This window comes from Leptosomus discolor, chromosome 10 (assembly GCF_034619465.1).
Source record: "Leptosomus discolor isolate bLepDis1 chromosome 10, bLepDis1.hap2, whole genome shotgun sequence".
Lineage (NCBI taxonomy): Eukaryota > Metazoa > Chordata > Aves > Leptosomiformes > Leptosomidae > Leptosomus > Leptosomus discolor.
In genome coordinates, this window is record NC_141400.1 from 13,218,405 (window position 1) to 13,236,834 (window position 18,430).

The 18,430-nt window shown below is 41.7% G+C and overlaps 1 protein-coding gene across 1 annotated transcript in view; it reads right to left on the minus strand.

Moving 5' to 3' along the window:
• Positions 1-18,430, minus strand: part of SGCD (sarcoglycan delta) — a 131,308-nt gene that overhangs the window by 24,567 nt on the left and 88,311 nt on the right. Inside the window, exon 5 of the mRNA XM_086470940.1 lies at positions 9,247-9,319. Within this exon, the coding sequence (XP_086327066.1) occupies positions 9,247-9,319 (73 nt within the window). The remainder of the gene's footprint in view (positions 1-9,246; positions 9,320-18,430) is intronic.

Sequence of the window (18,430 nt, forward strand, 5' to 3'; positions counted from 1 at the left end):
TATAGCAGCCACCTCTGCTGATGGATGAAATGGTGGCTGCCACTTTGCCTTTCAAATCAGCAATGCTTCACCTTTAATATGGTGCTTTCACATGCTTGGCATCAAAATTTTTTTTCAGTGAGTCGTTCCAATGCCAACTCAGCTGGGAACCAGCAGAATCTGGAAATGAGGTGGTGAATTCCGCGGCTTTCAACTTTGCTAAGACAGAGAGGAGAAAGAGGAACCACTTGCCAGCTTCTGCCTGTGCTGTTGGCACAAGTAGCGTCTGCATTTCCATTTCCTTCTTTCATGGGACATGAGTGTGCGCAAGGTGAAAGATGGGTCACTGACCATCTCCAGTCGGTGAATTGCTGAGCCAACTCACTGCTGAGCCCAGAAAGTGCACGGCAGCATGCAGCTAATGCTCTTACACTAACCATATACTATTATTGTTCTGGATGAAATAGAGGTCAGGGGAGCAACTATGGGTTGTGCAGGGGTCCCCAAAGAAGGACACAGGTTCGACTGCCGAGTCATACTTAGAACGGGGTTCTCATTAGCCACGTGCTGCCTCCACATGGAGAGGCAGATCCAAGTCCAAAAAACATTTGAGAGCAGGGAGTGACATTCCTTTAGTACGAACTCAGCAATGCTATTTGGCCAGAAATTATTACTATTCAAAACAGCCAGAGGTGCCAAAATAACCCACAGGATAAATCCATACTGCAAAATATCCATGAGGAGTAGAGCAGCAGCAGCCATGGCACATTAAAAAGATAAAATCAATTCAAGGCATGAGGAAACTACATAGGTACTCCTGTTTGGCCTAGAGAAAACAAGTCTGTTCCACATGAAACATAAATACAGAATAAAGATTCTGTAGGCACAGTGAATATTTATGTTTTCTCTTAACAAATACACAAAACACTGCTTTCAAAAGAAAGGTTCACATTATAATTATGGACAAATTTTTCTCCTCTTTTTAGTAGGGTTATACAACAGCTATTGATTCCTGACTACAGTCTAAAGTAAAATCAGTGTATTTGTAAAAATGTCCTTTTTAATCACAGTGGACTTGTATAGGTCAAAGTACCTCAGTCACAGTAAATAACAATATCATTGCTTTGATACAGCCAAACCTTCCGGCATCAGCAGACAGCAGTAGGAAACAAAACCCTGAGGAACTCCTCACTTGGTCAGGAAAGCGTCTAAACTGTCCTTTCCTAATTTGTTCCAGGTTAATGAGAAGTCTGTGTTAAACACTTGGTTCTAAGGAAGCTGGTTCGTAACTGCTGCCCTTCAGCAGGTGAAACCCCAGCTGTGGTTCCCGTGCCAGGCTCTGCATGGCTGTGCAGAGCTCTGTTTGGCAGGCTCACGTGCAAAGTCTCAGTGAGGAGACAGTCCTTCCTTAAAAGCAGGTACTGAACGCTGAGTAAGGCAAAGATTTTTATTTTGCCTGCTTTGCTCTTCACTTCAGGTTTTAGAAATGCAAGATACACAGCTGGAGAGAAGTATAAATGGATAGAGAGAAATATTAAAGAAAACCATGTATTTTTCCACCCGAAAGCAAACATGGTGCTCAGTGGATTACATTCCTCTCAATTCTTTAAGATAAGAACAGTGTTCAAAGGAAAATCTCCTTCTCTTCTGAGCTATTCAGTCATTTTGAACACGATTACAACCTAAATATCACAGTACTTGCAAACGATTTGGATCACAGTGATAGGTGAGTAAGGTGCTCTCCTTGCCGCCTTTCTGTTTACTTCTGCATTTCACGCTCAATACCCTTGGTACAAATAGCTCTGTCTCAAGCACAAATGATAAAACAATATTTTTTGAACCTCTCACAGAGCATTAGAAATGCCACATCCCAGACCAGCCCACCAACTGATTCATGGTGCGGCACCTCCCAACTACCCTACCTGACAGCAGCACTAGCCAGACCCTGCTGCAAGGCAAACATGTTGCCCAACTTGCACTGAAACAATTGCTCATTCTCCTGCCCTACTCTCTGGGTAGTCGTCTAATGATTGCTTTTAGGAGACTTACAGCTGCAGTTAGTCACTAACCTGCATATGCTATTACAGTTGACACCCCAAAAATGGTCCTTAGAGCCTGCAGACCAGGTATTCCTCCCAGGGCACAAGGAGTAAGGTATGGCACCGGAACTTGGTAGCCCTCCTTAATTGTTATCAAACTGTAAATGAAAGGCAACATTTTCTATAAATATCTGCATTCTGGAGACTCAGGGGTATTTTCATAATTTTCTGTAAGACCTTCCAAAAACTACCACCTCAGGGAGCAGACTAACCTACTAGACAGATACATCATGTTAGATGTGTCACCACATACTTTCAATCAGTGCACAGACAATATCCTCTACTATATGAATAACTAATTAGTTTCACAACTTATTTCCACAGATGTCATTGCAAAATCTGAGGAATGTCGTCTACACTTGAGAGAAGGAGATGCATTGTAATTAAGTATTAAGCCATTTCACTAGTGTGAGTCTGCCATGGAGTGTGAAATGGCTATAATTCACATTTTTAAGACCTCGCATTTATTAGCATCTATTTTCTATTCAAGGTTAGCGGTGTGCTACATAGAGAGTTAAAAAAGGGAAAGAAATCTCGCATTTTTGTTATTCAAATGGATATATGTGCATGTCTGACTGTACAGATTGGTCACACTGACAGGGCTTCTCTCAAGTCCCAGAGGACTTCTGGATCATACACCTTTGTGAACAGCACTTGAAGGTTAGATGAATGCTCTGATTATGGAGCAAGCTGCATTCTGCTGCTGCAAGCTAATGACAATCCTGGGCGCAACGCACCTAGGCAGGATACAGGTCTTGTATACAAGAAAGATATTAAAGCTGAGATAACAGTCAGGATTCATGATTAATATCTCCTGGAAAAAGGCTTTGTTTGCATTAAGAAACCCCCACAGAACAAATGCAGTGAGAAAACAGTGAACCAGGCTGTTGTATTTTTTTCAGGGCCTAGGAAAACCTAAACTGGTCTTTGTCTGGACCCAGTGCTCCAGTTGCAATTATGTTGCTTAATTATATGCAGAAGAGGAGCTTTGTTTACCCTCCCACCAACCACCAAATGAGAGGGATGTTTCCACTGCTCTTGTACCATAAGCTATGCCATTTGGCAGCGATTTCCTTTAGAAATCTGCCCTTTACTCCCCTATTCCCACTCCTGTTTTCACTCAAAGGGCCATGTAGCTCTGGTGGAATACGCATGCTTTTGCACCCACACGTTCCTACAGCACAGGGAACACGAGTGCATCTGGGAAGAGCCACACACCCCACTGCAGGCTGCTCAACCACCAATTCTGACTGCTCTGTCTTTTATCCCTAGCTTGAGCCTATCTCGCTTTTTACTTCAGCAATATACTGTGTTCAAAACACCTTCGTGCCAAGCTCCCCTTCCTGCCAAGCCTGCTTCCACCGTCCATTAGCCCTCTTTGAAGAGGATCTGCCTGTTTATGGACAGATGCTATTAGCAGCACTGTGAACAGGGCAGGGCCATGATTTATCCAGCCGGGATAAATCAGCAAAGCTCCGTCAATGATTCTGCTGTTTCTCAGGCATGTGCCTCCTGGGCATCTCCCCCAAATCTGGGCTTTGCCTGCTAAAAACAGGGAAGGAAAGAACACCAAGAGCTAAATTGCCCCTTTCTGCTGATGAGCGTGAAAGAGATGAAGGCAATGAAGAGTGGATTTGCTGGGGCAAGGAAAGCGAACAGCAACGCCCCTCTCCCCCTTTTTGCAACAGAAATACTTAAAGCCCCAGCAATCAACTGCCTCCTTAACTCCAAGCCTTACATCCAATGGTATAAATAAATCTTAATACACTGCCCACAAGAAGTCGATGGAAAGACTGCCTTTGATTCAGGAGGGCTGTGGCTTGGCTTCTATAACAGATGAATAGGCAGCAGCTTTGAAGGGATATCAACGGGAGGACAGGCTAAAGCAAAGTGGCTGTGGCTCTGAAATCAGTGTGAATTCTGTGTGAAGTTTCACCCAACAGCAAGCATTTCAAGAAGCCTTAGCTGTCATGGGAAAATTGTTAGATCAGATGTGGTCTCCTAGATTAGAAAATGGAGAGTGATGAGGACCTCTGCCATTCAAAAGAAACTCATCAAAGTCCATTTAATCAGCTTGACGTTTAGAAACCAGGAACCTGTTCACCCATTTTGGTTGTATGCTAACAGGTACGTGTTGACTTTAGCGGGGATAGTCATAGAAATCCAACTCATCTGTGTCACATGAAAACAGTTATATTTGTTACAATGTGGAAAGTAAAGCTCATCCCAAGGCAAAAGTCTGTTGTCTTTTAAGCTGGTAGGACTATCAAAATTATTGGGATTGCACTGGTGTAACAGAGAAAAGAATTTCATCCTTTCTGGTAAATCAATTGGAAAGTAACATCCACTAGATACAAGACTGTATCGACCATTTTTCCCTTGCTGAAACCTCACTGGAATACCCAAATATTTGCTGTAAACTAGACAGTGTTTCGATATCATATACTAGTCTTTATAAATTACATCCATTTCTCACCAATTACTTCCACTTTCATACCATTCATTTTTTGCATTTCCTCTAATTTTTTTTCTCTTAATCTTTATTAATAGAATGGGGTTTAGACTGAAACATTATTTGTGTTCGTACTTACAGCTGCCTTGTGAAACACAGCTGATAGAAACCTTATTTCGTTAAGAATTATTGGTTTGCAAAACGAGTATTGTTACATTAGCTGAGCACCGTATTTAAATTGCTTTTTGTTACAATAGGTCTCACTTGGACTATTTGGATAGTTCAGTACTGTACATGGTAAGGTAGAATTGCACTAATAAAATCAAGCTGCAAGTACATTTCATCTGCCATTTGGTACTTTCAGTGCTTCGTAATTAACTTTGGTCAAAAATTACCCCTTCAAGCTCAAGGGATTAATTCTCCCTTAACTATATTTGTGCATTACAGGAAAAACAGTCATCCCTTTGTTTCCTGGTCTTGGATGAGCAGTTTACTGCTTTTTTAACTTACAATAATTGTGGAGGAATTCCAGGTGTGTGCTTGCACCTCATGGAGTGAATTTCATGCTGTCTGACTTCTTTTTATTTAACTCTGGAAACAGAAATGCCTTAAACAAGGTTTCCATGCTTTGGGAGCCCCTGCCCAGCATGACCTGGCCACTGGGGAGGTACTGACACTAGCTCTGAGCCCAGGGACAGGGATGGATGCTATAACAGAGTGCCTGGTTGGCACACACCCTGCTAGCTTCCACCACTTAACAGTTTAACAACATCCTCCCAATATTTTATCTTTCTGCTTTTCAATCCTCTCCCCTCAAGTTATCTCCCTTCTTTCTTACTCATTGGCTAGTCTAGCCTTTATCCTTCACCTTGGAAGAGTGCTGATCTTGTGTTTGTCAGACAACTTCTGTTAGCCTCCTTGGAATGTATTTGCTTTTTGGAAGAAGATAAATAGAGAAAGGCAGGTGATTCCTGCCAGTGTCAAGGAGAGGCTCTCAAGACAGGATCTTGACAAGCTACTTGGGTGCTACTAAAATAATCCAGTGAGAAAAGGTCATCTTGAATTCCACTTTTGTACATAGGCAATCATATTACCATATGTCAAAGACACAAACCTGCATTAAAAAGAGTCAATGCAGATGAGTGCAAGTATTTCAACATCCAAACAAATCTCCCAAGCCCCCCCGCCTCCAAACTATTTTGGGATGATACTGAATGGCAACGTTAAACATTCCAAGAATTTGAAAATAATTTGATTTTTTTTACTGTTTATCAGTTTAGAACCCAATGAACAACTGCCAAAACTTTCAAGAGTCTAAAATTACTTTATATACGTAATGTTCACAGAAGTATATCAAACAGTTTTTCAACCATCTTTAGTTCTTAGATCATTATTAAAGGATATCCTAGATGGAAATAGGAAACATGAACTGTTAATAACACCCTGCACTGAACAAGACATTTATGAGCTCTGGCATTCCTACCACAACTAATACTGAATAGGATGGTTTTAGGATAAATGAGTCTGTCTGCAGCACGAGAGAACATCCTAAGAAGACTCAGCAGCAACGTCCAGACCTGGCTCAAACCAGCAGTAAACCAGTTCTTGTAGCCTTATGATGGGCTTAGCATGTAAGGAAAAAGCTACATACATATTGCCACTGGAATTTTCTCCATCTAAACCACTGCAGACAAAAGTGGTTTAAAAAGGGCACTCAGAAAAGACATCCCTTGTCTGTTCTCCAGGACAGTGACCACCTTGTAGAGCATCTGGTTACTAATAAATGAATTAGGCTGTATGAACTGAAGACCGTTCGTCAGCTAAATGGGGACAGAAGGTCTGTTGAGAATGTGTGTACTGTTGCTTGGAGTGTGTCAGTCTTCATGACACATGGGCATGACTGAAGGCCTTTGGGAGATGGGAGGAAATATAGGAAAGAAACAGAGCTGACTGGCATGATAGCGTACTGCCTATCTTTCAGGGGAAATCAGTCTGTCTGTTAAGGAGAGGAGGAAGGGAAAGAAGACATACAGATGGTCTGACTCCCAGTGGTGACAGGAGCAGTTGGTCTCCTCTCTTTCTGATAGTGACAGTCGCTGTTGCCTTATTTTGAATTCTCCTAACAAAAAGTGGGAGTCAGGATGATACTGAAAAGAGCAAATGGATAAATCATGTAACTAATTGTAACTATTTGATCTACGAAGAGTGCTGGAGGTTGGTGTGCCTGACGATAGCCTGCAATAGCTGAATGTGCACTTTCCCACCTCAAGAACTTTAAGCTAAGGAGGAAAGAAAGCTTGCACTATTTATTACAGAAAATGGTCATTTAGAGTCAAGCCAGCTACTGAGTGCATGTTTACAATGCTGCATTCCTAGCAATGTATGACAGCTTGGGACTCACAGGCTGCCATCTTATTCAGTCCCACTTCACTGTAGCATCTTTTCAAATAAGCCAAAAGGACACCTTATGCACACACTCTGCTATCAGAACAGGAAGGTACCAAAAAATGTCCCACCAGAATACGATTATTTTCTCTGTTAACTCTGTACTGCACCCAAAAGGCATCATTTTACCTAAGAAGCAGTCAGTGCTCCAACATGTAGAGAGAGAGATGCGTGGTTCTTGGTTTGGGGAGTAATAGAGCATTTGCTCTTGGGAAACCTTTCTTTCTCTACACAGTGCTACAGTTGGCTCTTTTCTTCTCAGGGTGGTGGAAAAAACATTTATTTTTGCCAAGATAAAATTTACATAAGCACACAAAGGATCCTGTGGGACTTTTTTTCCAAGGTAAATCCCATTCAATGGTTTTCACGAAAAAGAAAAAGGAAAAGAAAAAGAAAAAGAAATAAAAGAAAAAGAAGAAGAAAAAGAAAAAGAAAAAGAAAAAAGAAAAAAAAAACCACCAGATTTTTACAGGTTTTTTTCACCCAGTCCACTAAATTCCAAGGAAGTCAGTTACCTCACAGCTCTCTATGTAAAACAAGTGAAATAACAACATGAATTTAAAGTAGATCAAATACACTGAATCAACCCCTTGCATGGATACGGCCACTAATTCATTTCAATTTCATTTACTTAATTCTCTTTGGAATGGAAGCATATGCAATCAGATTAAGGCCATTTTAATTCACATTTGTCCCCTCTAATATGACACCCTACAATTATTTGGATTAAATTCCCCTCCCATCTTTAGAAAAATATTAAGTAACCACATACTTGGACCTAAATCTGGCATCTCTTCTGCTCTACTGAAAATGGAACATGGTTTTGTAAGTTACTTAGATGCTATTGGATATTTTAACCATGATCTTGCTTTTCTTTCCTTTTTTTTGCTGACAATATCAGTAAACATGGGCTGTGCCAGAAAGCCTTTGTCACCTGAACCTCACTTACAAATCCACCCACCCACTGCCTGCTTCGTGTGCTTGCTTTGCCTGGAGAAACGGAGGGTGTGTGTGCTCTGCAGCACCGCATCCTGCCCTCCTGGGCCTCCTTCCATCACAGCAGACCCTGGTCATGCCCTGGCAGCCACACGCCAGGCTGAGCAAAGACGCTGTTTCCACTTTTTTTAAAGGAAGTATACCAAGATTTGGAAAACCACAAGGCAGGGTTAAAGTCACTGCACGGAGAAGGAGAACAAACTTTCATAACAAATTGAATCACACCACCGCTGCACTTCTTGGCTGACATATGATCCCCAGAGTGCAAACCGGGAACAATTAGAGTGTTTCCACAGAGAAACTGAAAGATAAAGATAGACCCAAGGGAAGGCAGCCAGGATATTCTTCATCTTCCATGGTGATCTAGCTGGGCTGTAACTATCCCCGGTATCAGGACAGAGAGAGTTAATGAGAGGTCCTCTCCCACCTCGGTGCCTCTGCAGTATATCTGCAGCGCTCATGCACAGCTTCAGCTGTCTGAAGACTGCTTCACCCCCAGCAGCTTCCAGGATAGGAGAGTTTGCAACTCAAGACTTAAGGGCCAGATGTCTTCTGGAGATTTTTTTCACCTTTTCTCTCTCTCTAAGGAACGATAATTAGAGGATTGATGGCAAACCCCTACAGCCCTCTTGGTCAGAAGATATCAGGAGATTCAGTCAATAATTTATTAGGCCATATGATTAGTCTCTTTTCAGAGACTAGTCATCCAAACTAACTTGTAGTGCCACACTTTTTTTTTTTTTTAAATAGGTATAGTGCCCAGCGTTAGCTTGAGGGCAAAGCTGGTTCTCAGGACCTGTGCTGTTTCTTCCCTCCTGATATATGGCTGTCAGAAAGCAGCATCTCTGCAAGTGTCAGCAGTTACATGCATGCACAGCTAGACCCTGTGTAGGTCAGGGAGGGTTTGCATTTCTGCAAGACAGATAACGCTGAAGAGCATTATCCTTTGCTTGCTGCTACTCCTTGTGATTCAGCACCGGTACCTCCCTGAACAACCGGAAGATTTCTCTATTAGTTTTTCTTAAACACTGAGCCCAGGGTACACAGAGCATGTTACAGAGGAGAAATGACGCTATCATGACCCATGACTGCCTTTAGCTTGGTCACATTACAGGTAAACATGGCACGTCCCTTCTTTTCCATGGCATCCTCTCAGTGATGCCTTCCAAAGCGAATCCCCAAGCTCTTATGCAAAAGCAGAAATGATGCGCAGCAGCACGCACAACTCCAACAAGGCGCCACTGAGTTACCGTTAAACCATATTCCAAAGTTTACCTTAGTTCCTTGAAGGGGTCTGCCCTGACATTGGGAGTTTCTATAGATTTAGGGAACACTGTGCCTTCTGCTCCTGAAATCACAAAACAAAACAGAAGACAAATTGTAAACATGATAAGCTGTTATCAGGGGAGTGATTGTCAAATCATACCTAGGTGCAATTTAACCCGTTGCCTGACCCCATTTCTCTCTTGCACTCATCCCTTCTGTTCCCAGGAAAGCCAGACCTTGATCATCTGAAACTGGTTGCCTTAATTACAACTGGGATTTGCCTGTAAACTGAACTCCTGTCTGTAAAAGCAGCTGCTTCCACTCCAGCTGTGGGAAGTGTTTGCCAACCCAACTGATGCAGGGAGCTTGGAAAAGATAACCCTTGATAACCAGGCATCTAATCCAGCTATGTCCCTCATTAAGGAACCTGGATGCATGTTATGACATTACTTCTTTTGCTGGGCTCTGAGAGATACTCAAAGGAGAAACCCAAATTTTGGCTCAAGTTGGGATATTTCACCCAGCCATTCCTGCACTCACTGGGTCCGTATTTTGTAACCGAGCTATGCTGTGTCTCCAGAAAGATGTGCTCTCCCCATGTCATTGTTTTAAGCCAAAGACAGCCCATGACATCCTCTGATAAGCCTTTCCACTATTTGTTCTAATTTAAAAATGCACATGTAATCCGAATGGGTCTCACTTCAGCTTTCAGCCACTAAATCTTCTCATGTTCTCATGTGCCAGACAATTGGCTCTGCATGAACAGACTCTCCACCTTCTGTAGGTAGTTACTGACAGTGACCCAACCACCCCAACCTTCTCTGATTCTCTGAAAAGATACGGCTTTCTGAATCATTCACTATGAAGCAGATTTTCTGGACTCATTGCTCTTTTCTGAACCCATTCCACTTCTAAAACACTATGTTGGGGCACAGGATTCCCCAAGTGCTGTCACTGACACTCTATGCTGCAGAACACCACGTTCTCGCTCCCATTGAAACTTCCAATTAAAACACAGCTAAGAATGGTACTAAAACTGCCTTACAGACAGCAGCGCACTTGAAAGCAATGTTCATGTTCTCTAATATATAGCTGCCTACTCAGTAAGCAAGTATGACCTGTATTCTTAAATTTAGACCTGTGGTCTTGTGTTCAGATGCATTGTGAACAATTAGTCAGTCATTATCTGTAGTCATCACGGCAATTTAAGTTTGCTATTGGTGCAAACTATGGATCCTGATGAGGCCTTTTACGTATACTGTTTGAGATCTCTCTTTAATATGTGCTACTATAGTCATTACCTATGTAGATTCTGGAAGTCCCCACTATAGAATAAAAAATGTTTTGGGATGGTGCAAAACATGTTAGTACAACATCCTTCTGTAACTTCTGCTATAAGTAAGTAACACATGTGGCTTCAGTAAGACTACACTTTCTTTGCCCTGAAATAAATTAACTAAGCTGTCCCACTGTGTTAAAGAAAAAAAATCAGAATGAAAATAAGCACTCTAACATTTATAAAAAAACCCTAACTCCTTTTCCACCTAGAGAAAAACAAAGTAATCTCAAAGATGATAAAAGCAGTCTAAAGTTTGAAGCTTTATACTTGGGAATTGAAATTGATCCTATGGCACAATACAGATATTTAGCTCTTAACATTACTATAAGCCTTCATCGTTATAAGTCGTCAAAAGCAGCTGTAACTTGCCAGCCATGAAGGTTATTATTATCAGATCTGTCTTCTCTCAACGGTTTCCAAATGATTAAAGTCTCTGCTTATCCACACAATTGCCTTGACTATTAGCTTTGTAATGAAACTTAGCAAAAGACACAGTCTGCACATATCTGCATAATAAAACAATGATTTTTTGAGGGGAGGAAGATGATGAAGTGCAGCTGGAGAGGTGCACATAAGTATTCTTGTACCCTTTCCATCTGTATTGCTTAAATGGTGACTTTATGCTCATAATTTTAATTCATTTTTACACACTTTAAGTCAGCCACTTAAGATATGCAAAGCCCAAAATAGTGATCTGCACGTAACCAGATCAAGGAGAAACTTTAGCGTATTTCTAATGACCTGGGGTTTTTCAGGTTTTCATTATTTAATTTAAATGCACGAAGCAACTTTGGAAACAAAGCCAGCAAAGACTCCAACGTAGTCATTTCAGGAAGGCTGAAAATAAAAAAGCCTGCTATTCCTTTCCTGCATCTCATTTTTTTTCCTTTTCCTACACACAGTTCTTAAACTCTCTTTTCCTGTCTTCTTTATTCCCAGATCCATGGAAGAGTCCCTTATGCACTGGGAACAGGAATGAGGTTTTCAAATCCTTCTGTTTCTCTCCTTTGATACAAATTAGAAGTGAACACTACCTGCCTTGATAAGGCTTCCTGCCTTGACAATATAATTTCTTATTATTCTGTTTTAAGAACACAAGATCTCCCAAAGGGCCACCTGTGTCTGTCACTGAGTAGGACATCAGGCACAAGAGGGTGCTGAGGGACCAGGACGGAAACAACCCTTCCTTGACTCTGGCTGTCAGCAGCTGAGGGACTCCTTGAGCTGGACGTGTCATCCAGCCACTGGAGAGACACTGATAACCTTTCTCACCTCACCTAATTATCATTTTAAGTGTCCCCACTTCTGTAGCAGGGGTCTCACAGATGAATTATGTACTCTGGAGAAGTTCTTCCTTTTGTTTCAACCTGTTGCCTGATGGTTTCACTGGATGCTTGTTCTGCCTTGGATGTTGAAAACTGGCAAATAACCATCCTCTTCTTTTTGTGCTACTGGAAATTTATGGATCTCAAATGTGCCCACTCACACCAGCCCTCTCTTCTATGCTGAAGAGTCTCATCTCTGCCTGGGGGACAAACAGCTCCCGTAGTGCCTCCCGATGGAAAAAACTGCCTTGGACAGATCCAGCTACACTGGACATTTGTGTCAAAGTCTGGCTCTTGGCCAGTATGGAAGTCCCTAGCCAGGCTGTGACAGCATCAATGTTGGATGGCGTTGAAAGTGAAGGCATTAGGCTGGAGGAAGTGACCTCATTTAGTGGTTTTACTAAAGGCTTTGTCAAAAACAGAAGAAAAGTTTGAGGGAAATGTACTGTTGACACCAAACTGGGATATTCTGGCTCTGCAGAGGAGAACTGGGATGTCACGGAGACACAAACATTTGAGCTTAGCAAGTGGAAGAAGAGAGAGAGGGTGAAATTTAAAAATATGAAGTCCAAGGTCATGTGCTTACTAAGTAGTAAAAATTTCTTCTCCATGTTGGATGCTTCCAGGGTGGGAATGTCCCTGCATAAAGCCTGAGCGCTACTGATAATTCATGGCAGCGGGACAGGGCCAAAGGGAAGGCAAATGTGGCATTAAACTGAAAGGCAAGAAGCAAGTCTAACAGGAACATGAAAAAAATCATGTTATTTTAAGAGTCATCAGTGAATCCTTGAACTATTATGTAGCCCCCAGCTCATCCCCAGTGAGGGCAGTGTACAGAAAGGAAATACTGTCATGACTGCATGAACAGAAAATGTCTATCCTACAAAAGAAGATCGGAATGACTTGGCTTTTAGCTTAGCAGCATGATGGCTAAGGAAGGATACGAATGCTGTGTATAAATACGTTAGGAGGATAAATAACATGAATGAAAAAGAACTACTGGCTCTAGGCCAATGTTGGCATGAAATCAAATGGCAATAAACTGGTCCCAAATATAGTTGGGAGGAAAAGTATTTTCTAGGCAAAAGAGGAGCAAAAATGGGAGCAGCTTTTCAGTTAGATGGGACAGATAATCTAACAGATTTGACAAACTCATGACTATAAGGCATGGTGTCTCAAAACCAGGGGTCAACATTTGCAGGACCAAAAAGCGCCTTCTAGTCTTGCACTCCCCTACTCTTATTTTCACTGTCTTCTAACTGAGAAATGATGTGTTTTGGCAAATGGTATTAATGCACAGCTCCAACAGTTCTAGAATTACCTGCTACAGTCTGCCTTCTCAGTCAAAGCTACTATATCCCGCTTCTCCCTTTACTGAGTATAAAGCAAATATAAATTACATTTATTATTGTACAACACAACTTCTGCTTCCTGAATTATCTGTTATTAAAACATTTGCTATCTACCATAAAAAAGGCATAATGCAAAATTTCTATTTCATTGCAAAGTACTGAAAATATTTTTTTTCGTCTTATGAGACTCTCTGCTGGTGCTAAGGGTAACCTACCTGCAAACAGCCAAAGACAGGAGAAAACAATAATATAACTTGTATTTAAACATACTATACTGTACATCCCTAGGCAATAAACTATTCTTTCTTGCAGTATTGTATCAGAGCAACTTCTATAAAAAGCCATACCTACTGATTCCCTCGTCTGACAGTGTAATTTACCACCGATAAATGTTCATAAACAGTTTGACTGAAAAATCCATAAAGCCATTTCAGCTTTATTTTAAGTTCCATTTAATGTCCCTCAAAAATGATTTCATCAATGTGTTTCCATTAGCTGGTTCTCTGCCCAATAACTTAATTCCACACAATCAGTCAGGAACTTATAAAGCATATGACAGGATCTACCTGAAGTGTTTTGAATCACCATAAAGATTCACTCAAAGAGTGTTGGGTTTTTTCCCCTTCTAGAGCGTAAGGTGTGGGGGCACAAATGTTGAAGACCCCTGTGTGCTTTCACTTCATGCAAGAACAAAAATCAAGAGTCCTATGGCTAGGGAACACCTATGGTTCTATTTCAAGGTTTGGGGATTTTTAAAATTTCTTTCTCTTCTTTCATTTGAAACTCAGAAGAAAGACTACATGAGAACAGGTCTGCCAAATGCGAGTTTGCATTTTCTCTGGCACTAGTGGTTTCTTAGAAGAAACCAGGAGACAAGCCTGTTTGTGGGTTGGACCACTGCAAGTGAGTTGCTGGAGCAACATCCAGCTTCTGTGCTTCCTCTCACCTCCCTCTTCCCATCCTGCAGAAACCACAGGAGCCTCCAGTGCCACTGCTCTGTTGCATCTTCTGAACGGCTCCAGCTCTTGCACAGTGAGACACTGTCCTTTCTTGCTGCAGAGCACGTGCCTGGCACAGCAATCTGCCTTCACTGTTTCCAACATGAAAGCAACAAAAAGAGCCAGTGGGCTGGGTTTTTGGCAATCATCTTGCTCTACAACATGAATCCAAGACATAGCATAAACGAAAGCATTTTTTAATCCCAGTTTCGCATTGAAACAAAGCAGAAGCATCATGTTTTGTATGTGCATGTTGGTCTACCAGTCTCCTGTTGAAGAGTGCCTTTTGAAGCATTAGTCTTGTTCATCCAGATGTGGAGTTGGTTGACTGATCTCATGAGCTTTGTGAGAAATGACCGGGTGATAACTAATGCCCCACCAAGGCAAAGGCTCTGGTGTGAGCAGGATGCCAGCAACTCTGTATGGGAGAGAGGAGTTCCAAATGCTCTAAGAAGGGAGCGAATCTCAGCTGGAACATACATCTTCTTAACTAGCAACAAATCCAACTAGAGGAAAGTGGGCATCAACAGTTCAGCTTTCCAAGCTGCCTCTTGCTTTCCCTGTGTGCTGCAAAAGTACCTGAGCTGCATGACTCTGTCCTGGCACCCTCCCTGGTGCAAAGCCAAGGGTCATCCCTGCTCCCTCTGGCTAGAACTGGGCTCTAGCCACTATGGCAAGATACTGATCCACGTACCACTCCCTCTGCACAAAACTTGCTCTAGGCTTCTACTGCTATTGGCTGGAAGGGAGAGAAGAAGAGCTCAAATGCAATGTGATGAGAGGTATTTTTAGACTAATGATTGATGCTCCTGCTGTCGAGGGTAGGTGGCAATCAGCTGAACAGCACTTGGGGGTGAACAGAACACGAAGGAGAGAAATCAGGTTTCCGCTCAGGTGCAGATGCAGCTGGTTAGCTATTGCCCACTTTCCTTTTTCTTTTCTTTCCAGGCAACACATTTATTTCCCACTCTGTGTATTCTTTTAGTAATTATTCAGACCCACAGTACACCTTTAGAGTTGTATATCACTGCTTTATAACGAAATTGGCGTCTCAGAGCCCTGTGACAAACCTGGTGATTAAGCTGGCTTAATGTAGTACTGTGCAAATGAGGGGAGAAGAAGGATTTGCTATGATTTTTTTCTAGCTAAAGTCAAGAGGCAATGTATAGCACACTGGTGATCTCCATAAACTAGCTCTATACCCACTATTATTGATCAGGACACATTCAGCAATTTGTTCGTGAAAACACCCGTCTGACAAGGTTCTCTCCTCTGTAGGTCTCATCAGGGTAATACGTGACAGTCTCAGAAAGGTGTCTCTGCAAACAGATGTCCAGGAAGTAAATCCAACACAATATAGGTAGAAATGATTTGTGCCTGCTTCTTTTAATTCCTAACTTTAAAAGCCTTATTCATCCTTAATTTCTGTTTTTAAATGGATGAACATAGTAATTGCTGTTGCTCCCCTTGAATCCCATCAAATCTGAAATCAATAAGAGCTCCATTTCAGGGCCCAACAATAATAGCCTAGCTAGGTTAAGCCAGTGGACTGAACAAAAGCCACAAAGCGTCATTCATGTTTCTTTCTAGGATACTATAAAAATAGCTCATTGCAAAGGTCTGTCGGTCTGCCTGCCTTCGTTGTCAAAGTGTTGGGGAGTTGTTCTTTTAAGGGCAATCTATGTAATGAAATTGTGTGCAGAATCAACAAAGGCGTTTATAATAAAAATGTAATATAATTTATTTAGAATCTTTTAGGTGTTGGTCTTGGCACTGTATGCACATGGGGAGTGAGTCAACCCTTAGACACTGGGCTGCGGTTGAATTAGGCCAGATGGGAACTCCTTGTGCCTTCAACAGTGCCAGCTCTGCCAGGTGGAGGAGGAGTTATCTGACTCATAGTCCCAAGAAATAAACGGAGTCTGGTTTAAGCTAGAAAACTTGCAAACAATAAGATAAGCTTCAAGCTCTAAGATGAGCATGTGGGTCATCAGTGATGTGTATGTCTGTGGAGACACGTTGATCTTCAACAGCCTAGCTTCAGCAGTTCAATGTCTGAGAAATATAAAGGGAATAACAGAAAAGAACAGAAGGACTTGCATCCAAACTGAGAAAAGACATACGAAGAAAGGTTGCTACAACTTATGCTGACCTCTAGATATTTCCTTCTTGACTAGTTTTGGGGTCCTTCAACACTTTCTCTGCAGCTCAACAATAGCAATGTCATCACTGAATTCCTTTGAAGCTCTTCTTGGCATTCTTGTGCAAAGTTGCAAAGAAACTCAGGAGAGCACCTGAAGTAGGAATACACAGTGGAAATTTATCAAGGAGAATATTATGTGAGCTTCAAACAGATCAGGTTGTGACGGCTGGGGAAGACACTTAGGAAATAAAATATAAATCTGCCACACTTTTAAACTTGATTTCAGTGTTTGGTAAGTGTACAGTATGTTTCTTTCATAATCCTTGTGACATTTAATCAATATTAATCTGACGGTGGATGATTCTTCTTTTTCCTTAAACAGGATTAAGGTAAAGCAATCTGAACACACATTTCAGCCTGGACTCAAAACCTATACACTTTACATAAATGCTATCCTTTTTGACTGGAATGTACTTTGAAGTAAAAGCAAACACAAGGAAAACTTCTCAGTATTTCTCCCTTCCAACACACATTGTTCTCTCCAACAAAAGAGAAGTTTATAATCTGGGTTACTGGATTTTGAAAAAGGAGGGCAAAGTTACTTGAATTCACCATTAAAAGGTCTTTAATAGGTCATTAATAGGTGTCTACACCTATTGCCCTGCAGGCAGCAAAGCAGTCTGAAGTATTCATTCAACAACTGTAAGTTTGTTCAAGATCTAGTAATTTTAATTTCTTCCCTTATACAATGGGAAAAAACCCTTTATTTGGAAGAAAGGATCCAGAAATTCCACCCCAGCCTCTGGGGAGTCCCCCTCTCCCCCAATTCAACCACATAATTTTTTTTTAATACAGTTTTTTAATTCTTTGTCACTGCTAATTACAGATTAAATAACTTTTTCACACCTGACTTACGTTGATATGGCAATAGTGCAACTCCTACCTGAGAGCAAACCAGAATTTTCTTGTGGTTTTAATCACTTATAGGAAACACATTCCCCCACCCCGCCAACCCCCCGCTGCTCCATAATTTTGTTAAACTTACTTATTTTAAAGCACCACAGCTCTGCAATGTGTACAAAGAAATCTGATGAAACTCCATTGCCATGACTGAATGCTACAGACAGTGGAGGCTGTTTCCAGTCTTGCTAGTGCCAGTGCTAAAATCTGTATCTTCATTTGTCAGCATCTTTCCCTGCTTTTCTCATTTTTTTCTCTGTCCCTTTCCTGCAGGACCAATGGCTACATGACAGCTTGGCAATTGCTTCTGCACTGCATTAGTCTTACTGCTTAATTACCTATAGGGGGTGTGTAGTGAATATTCGTAGCTGCTTCCTAAAGAAGTTCATACATCTTCAGGAAAAGGTCAAACGCCTGTCCAAGCCTTAGCAGCACGGTTGTGGCGTGCTCTGCTCTCTTGCTGAGAGCACAGAAGGGAGCTCTGGAGCAACTGCTGCTTCCAGGTGCTTTTGAAAGCAGTCTGAGCAAGCAGGAGCTCATTTGCAACTGGATAAACTGGGAAAGGCCTCTGACCCCAGGCTGATGGTACAGTATTTGCTTGCAGAAACACAGCGAGGTACCCCAGCAAGGTACCACAGCTGCGCTTCGGCAGCACCAAGTCAGAGGCAGCATCTTCTCCACTGCATTTGTAAAGGAAAAGGATCATAGTAGGAAAATGTTTCAATTTCCTAAGAAATTAGTCTTGTAGCAGCATTTTGCCTTTCAAAAAGCTACTTACAGACCTGTAGTACGGACATATTTTTCAGGAAAATGTACGAAATCCACAATACAAAGATTCAAGCTTGGCATTTATCCTCAGGTGTAAAGCTGCAGCAGATTCAATGGTGAGGCCAGAAAGCTCTGTTTCCTCTCTGGATCAGGCCTGATTTAAACACTTGGCTACAAAAGTTGTTCCTTCTGCCACAAACAAATCAGCAAAATGCCATTTTGAACTCATAATGGCTGCTGTAAAAGGCAACCGTGCATGTCCTGACCCATAAATAATTGTTTCTGAAGAAAGGTGCATGCAGCAAAAA